We start from the raw sequence: 6,000 nt of genomic DNA on the forward strand, positions 1-6,000 counted from the left end.
AAACGTCTTGTCATTTAGATGAATATACACCTTTGCTTTCAGAATCAGGGAACCTCCAGAAATCTGTTCTCAAATCAGCCTACTTGGCATGCTCAGGCCATTGCTCTCACCAAGAAGTCCCACTCCAGACTCTCTCTCTACCTTATACGGTTGGCTTACTAATGGGCCTTCTCAACACCACCATGCTTGTGCTAAATCTGATACTTCTTGATCACCAACCCAAGCAAATTTGATTACATCTCCCAAAGTCAAAAGCAACTACATTATCTCCTGCATCCAGCTTGCATCCTCTGTAACACCTGCTATTTGAATTTGAAGACTGCCCTCCCAGATTTCTCATACTGCATGGCACATAAGCCCATAAACTCTGGAGGCAATCATATAGCCCATATGTCAATGTCCCTATATGAAATTTTAAAAAGAATGTAACTGCATCCAGGTCTTCCCTTAGGATCCCGCTAGAGTATCAAGTGACCCAGCCCCATTTATTTAAGACCTGCTCTCTCTGTATCATGTTTTGTGAAGGCCTTTAAGGCACAAATCGCCATCTTCCTCCCAAACATGAACTAATCTTCCTTTTTCGTCTATGCACCCCCACATCTCTACTGTCAGTGTAATGTATGTGTTTCCGGTTGTAAATATCTGCTGTAGGCAGACAAAATATCGATTTTTAAATATCGACATAACAATAATGTTGATGTTTAAATATCAAAGGGACAGAATATAAAAGGTAAGTAATATTGATATTTTTAATATCAATGGGACAGAATTTCGAAGGTAAGTAATGTCGATTTTGTTAATATGGATGTTAGTAATATGGATGTTACTCATATCGATGTTAGTAATATCGGTGTTACTAATATCGATTTTTATATGATTTTTATGTATATTATTATGTATTTAATAAGTATTTTAGTACCGTAGCGGGTTGTGGGTTTATAGGGGAATAGGGTGGGAAGTAATTTAATTATACTAATTCAATTAATAGTTTTTAGGAATTATAAAATAATTTTTAATAATTGGTAATTATTTTTTATTAATTGGTAATTAATTTAAATTAATTGATTATTTGGTAATTATTTTCTGTAGCGGGTTGTGGGTATATAGGGGAATAAGGTGGGAAGAAATTTAATTATACTAAATTAATTATTATTATTTTTGAATTATAAATTAATTTTAATTATTGGTAATTCATGTGTATTAATTGGTAATTAATTTAAATTAATTGATTAATTGATAATTATGTTCTGTAGCGGGTTATGGGTTTATAGGGGAATAGGGTGGGAAGAAATTCAAATGTAATTAAGTAATCATTTATTTTAATTAAGTGTTTTTGTTAATTATATAATTGTTAATTAATTATTAATTGTAATTAATTTTTATTAATTTATTAATTGATAATTGTGTTCTGTAGCTGGTTATGAGTTTATAGGGGAGTAGGGTGGGAAGTAATTTAAATGTAATTAAGTAATAACTTATTTTAAATAATTGTTGTTAATTATATTATTGGTGATTAATTATTAATTGGTAATTAATTATTATTAATTGGTATTTAGTATTAATTTATTTTCCCTTAATTATTCATTGGTAACTATGTTTTTAATAATTATGTATTTGTATTTGTAAATAGTTCACATTCATTTAATAATTAGTTTTTTTTAATATTTAAAAATATTAATTTATTTATAAGTATGTTATTTTTATCTTCAACGCTATCCAACACTGTCCCTACTGTTGCACTCTCTGGAGTGAGAATAGTAATTTTTACCCCTACGCTATCCAACACTTTCCCTACTGTTGCACTCTCTGGAGTTGGAATAGTAAGTTTTACCCCTATGCTATCCAACACTTTCCCTACTGTTGCACTCTCTGGAGTGGGAATAGTAAATTTTACCCCTACGCTATCCAACACTTACCCTACTGTTGCACTCTCTGGAGTGGGAATAGTAATTGTTACCCCTAAGCTATCCAACACTTTCCCTACTGTTGCACTCTCTGGAGTGGGAATAGTAATTTTTACCCCTACGCTATCCAACACTTTCCCTACTGCTGCACTCTCTGGAGTTGGAATCGTAATTTTTACCCCTACGCTATCCAACACTTTCCCTACTGTTGCACTCTCTGAAGTGGGAATAGTAATTTTCACCCCTACGCTATCCAACACTTTCCCTACTGTTGCACTCTCTGGAGTGGAAATAGTAAATGTTACCCCTACGCTATCCAACACTTTCCCTACTGTTGTACTCTCTGGAGTGGGAATAGTATTTTTTACCCCTACGCTATCCAACACTTTCCCTACTGTTGCACTCTCAGGAGTGGGAATAGTAATGTTTACCCCTACGCTATCCAACACTTTCCCTACTGTTGCTCTCCCTGGAGTAGGAATAGTAAGTTTTACCCATACGCTATCAAAAACTTTCCCTACTGTTGCACTCTTTGGAGTGGGAATAGTAATTTTTACCCCTACGCTATCCAACACTTTCCCTACTGTTGCACTCTCTGGAGTGGGAATAGTCATTTTTACCCCTACTCTATCCAACACTTTCCCTACTGTTGCACTCTCAGGAGTGGGAATAGTAATTTTTATCCCTACGCTATCCAACACTTTCCCTACTGTTGCACTCTTTGGAGTGGGAATAGTAATTTTTACCCCTACGCTATCCAACACTTTCCCTATTGTTGCTCGCCCTGGAGTTGGAATTGTAATGTTTACCCCTACGCTATGAAACACTTTCCCTACTGTTGCACTCCTTGGAGTTGGAATTGTAATTTTTACCCCTATGCTATCCAACACTTTCCCTACTGTTGCACTCTTTGGAGTTGGAATAGTAATTTTTATCCCTACGCTGTCCAACACTTTCCCTACTGTTGCACTCTTTGGAGTGGGAATAGTAATTTTTACCTCTACACTATCCAACATTTTACTTACTGTTGTTTTTTTTGGGAGTTATAATAGTATTTTATTCCCTCTGTTATTTAATATATTTTGTATAGTTTTAGCTAATGTAGTATATCATTAATTTTAAAAATATTAAAAGTACATTTAATTTTTTTAATTTGTTTTGCATAATTATGTCATTTTTATTTATGTTAGTATTGTATGTGTATAGATGAATTTGTAATTTATAATAGTTTTTGTTATTTATAAGTTATTAAAATAATTATTAAAATGATTATTAAATACGTGTATATATTATATATTATATTTATATGTTTAATTATTTGTATTCAATTATGTATATTACTTATTAATTTTAAATATTATAAAATATGTTTAACTATGTTTATTATATTTTTAAGTATTATTTAATTTATTTTACATATTTTTTTAATTTAAAAAAACTATATTTTTTTTAAACAATATTTTTGACATCAATATTTTTTTCTCTATATTTTTGTACTTACCTTGTTGTAGATAGGATGTGGATATTGCTGACATCGATATTAATGCTCCGATATTTTTGTACCTCGATATTATCTCTTTCTATATTTTGTCAGACATTCCAAAAATAGCCATATTGAAAATAATTCAACATATGACTGATATATTTTTTCATTCAGCCTAGTCTTTCTTTGTAGAAAAAAAAGCGCAGGAAATGTGTCTCTGATGCTTAGCTGTGCTGAGGAGCAGGGCGTGAGAAGTATGCGAGGGTGTTTGAGAGGGAGTGGTCCAGGAATGGTGCATTAGGAGGTGCGGACCTGACAGGAGGAAGAGGGATTGTGCAAGTACTGGAAACCCACAAAAAACAGTACCGGCAGTGGGATACCAACACTCCCCAACGCAAATTCTACTTTAGGCACGCTGTTAAATTCAGAGTTTTGCAACATCATTATTTTTACAGTGGAATTTCAATATAGAGTCCTGCCAGGTAACACTATAATTGCTTGATGCTATGAGACTTTTATAAAATGTCCGTGGTTTATTTACCAGTGAAAGAAAAGAACGTTTCTTCTCTCCTGTTATCCTTACTAAGGTGACGTACCTGTTACCCATGTATTTTAAATCAAACAAAATCTATATTTTCTCTAGTTTTCCATAGGCTCAACCTTACTGTCCGTAACGCAGGACACAGAAAGAGACGACGGGCCTGTCCTAATATATTTTTGTTATATTCATTACTTCGGTCTTTTGTATTATTATTGGAAGCCCTCTCCTATTTTACTGGGAGGGAGATATATTTTCTGACCCACGCTTATTACACCTATATTTGTTTTTGTGCAATTGTGTATGCTGTGTGCTCAGACTATGTCCAATCAGGTTGAGAGCATTTTGCCATGATGACATTACTACTCCAATGTTTTTAAATAACCATAAATAAACTTCAAAGCAACTCTTGAATCCTTCTTCCGACCCCCCGCCACAAGAGGAATATATTTTTCTATTTCCATGGCAGACATGCACATCAAAATAATTCTGCTCACACTGTAATGTGTAGCAGAGATGTGCTGATGATGTAGTGATTATATTATATGTTACTTGGAACAGACCCGTATTATTTTTTCATCAGCCTTCAACTTTCTAGGTACACATTTACATGATATCATTCTGTGGGATAGTTTCACTTCTTCTGTTAAAACTGCTGACACATAAATGCTATTTATAGGAGAAACGTATTTAGCGAGGCTACACTTTCTGCGCTTCATAAACTGCCACATGTTCAAGTTGTAAAAATAAATGTAAATATTACCTTTTTCTTTGGACCTCCGTTTTTTGCCTCTTTTGGGTTGTAGAGACTGACTCTCAAACTGATCCACCAGCAGGAGAAAAATAATGAGAAGTACAAGGAGCCCTGTACGTCCCATTGTTCTGGTGGGAAGTGAAGTGCAGGTTACAGAAGGAAAGGGGTATCCGTGCTTGGAGCCAGCACCTCACTCTTCCTCTTCTCGACCAGGACTGGCCAAGGTCAGCTTAGTGAAAGGCTTCTGATAGCTCGGAGTACACTCCTGACTTGTGAAATGTGCTAAAATGTGGATGTGGCCGGTGCATGAATGGCGTCCCTTGTTCGTATGACCTCATGCATCTCTTATTTACACAGGCTTTCCGTTCCTCTTTCAGGACACATGCTTTATTTATCCTCCGCCTTGACTGCCCGCTATTCACAAGAAGATGTGTTATGTCTTCTGCATTTTTTTCCGATTATAATTTATTTATGTGAATAAGTGTTGATCATCAACATATTCTACATTATTTTTTTTTTTTTTACAAATGGAAATCTTTCCGCGAATTACCATCCAGAAACGGGTGTGACAGCTAAAAATAAGTATTTGCAAGACCCATGCACAGAAGGCTATTTGTCGACCATCTTTGAGTAACTGTATTCTACATCAAACACTTGACCGATCGCTCTGTGTGAATATGTGTCTCCCATGAATATGGAATTCCCATAGCAAAATAAGCCATAAACACAATTTAGAAATGCAATGGGTTTGATGTTGCTTGACCTACTTTGCAATATCCCGGCTTTGGCAAAGTCTTTTTTATTTGGGTTTCAGACAGATGATTAGCTAAGCATGTGTCTTGTGTACTCACTTGTACCATCCCTGTCTTCTCGGAGCCTGTGATGCTTCCTCTCAGATTGACTTGATGGACAGAGAATCTTGTGAATGTGTAAAATGTGTCCAGGACTCCAAAAATCGGGCCTCATTTACAAGTCCCATTGGAGTGCTGCTGCATCACTTTTTTTTTTACACAGTGATGCCGCAATCAGGGAGTACAAAAGGGGGTGGTGATAGACAGAGCATCTGAACCAATCAAACACTCACACCCAGTCAACAGACCTGAGTTGAATCCATCACCGTTCTTTAGCCCACTCTGCCACCCCAGTTCAGACATGGCCATAAGCAAATCAGTCTGACCCTGTGCCTCATGGGAACAGCCCAGCCCGAACTGCCAAGCCATGCCTTCCCTGGACCGGAAACAAACTTCCTAGGACCGGTTTCTGGCATTACAGCCGTCTTCAGCCAGGCTTGCTTGAATCCAGTGGCAAATTGAGCAAGGGA

General features: G+C 35.9%; 1 protein-coding gene across 1 annotated transcript in view; it reads right to left on the reverse strand.

Annotated features, from left to right (window-relative positions):
* The window catches only part of CLEC3A (C-type lectin domain family 3 member A), a 102,666-nt gene extending 97,825 nt beyond the window's left edge, over positions 1 to 4,841 (reverse strand). Inside the window, exon 1 of the mRNA XM_086945098.1 lies at positions 4,689 to 4,841. Coding sequence (XP_086801224.1) covers positions 4,689 to 4,803 — 115 coding nt within the window. The 5' untranslated portion in view covers positions 4,804 to 4,841. The remainder of the gene's footprint in view (positions 1 to 4,688) is intronic.
* Between the last annotated feature and the right edge of the window lie 1,159 nt (positions 4,842 to 6,000).

This window comes from Lissotriton vulgaris, chromosome 12 (genome assembly GCF_964263255.1).
Source record: "Lissotriton vulgaris chromosome 12, aLisVul1.2, whole genome shotgun sequence".
Taxonomy (NCBI): domain Eukaryota; kingdom Metazoa; phylum Chordata; class Amphibia; order Caudata; family Salamandridae; genus Lissotriton; species Lissotriton vulgaris.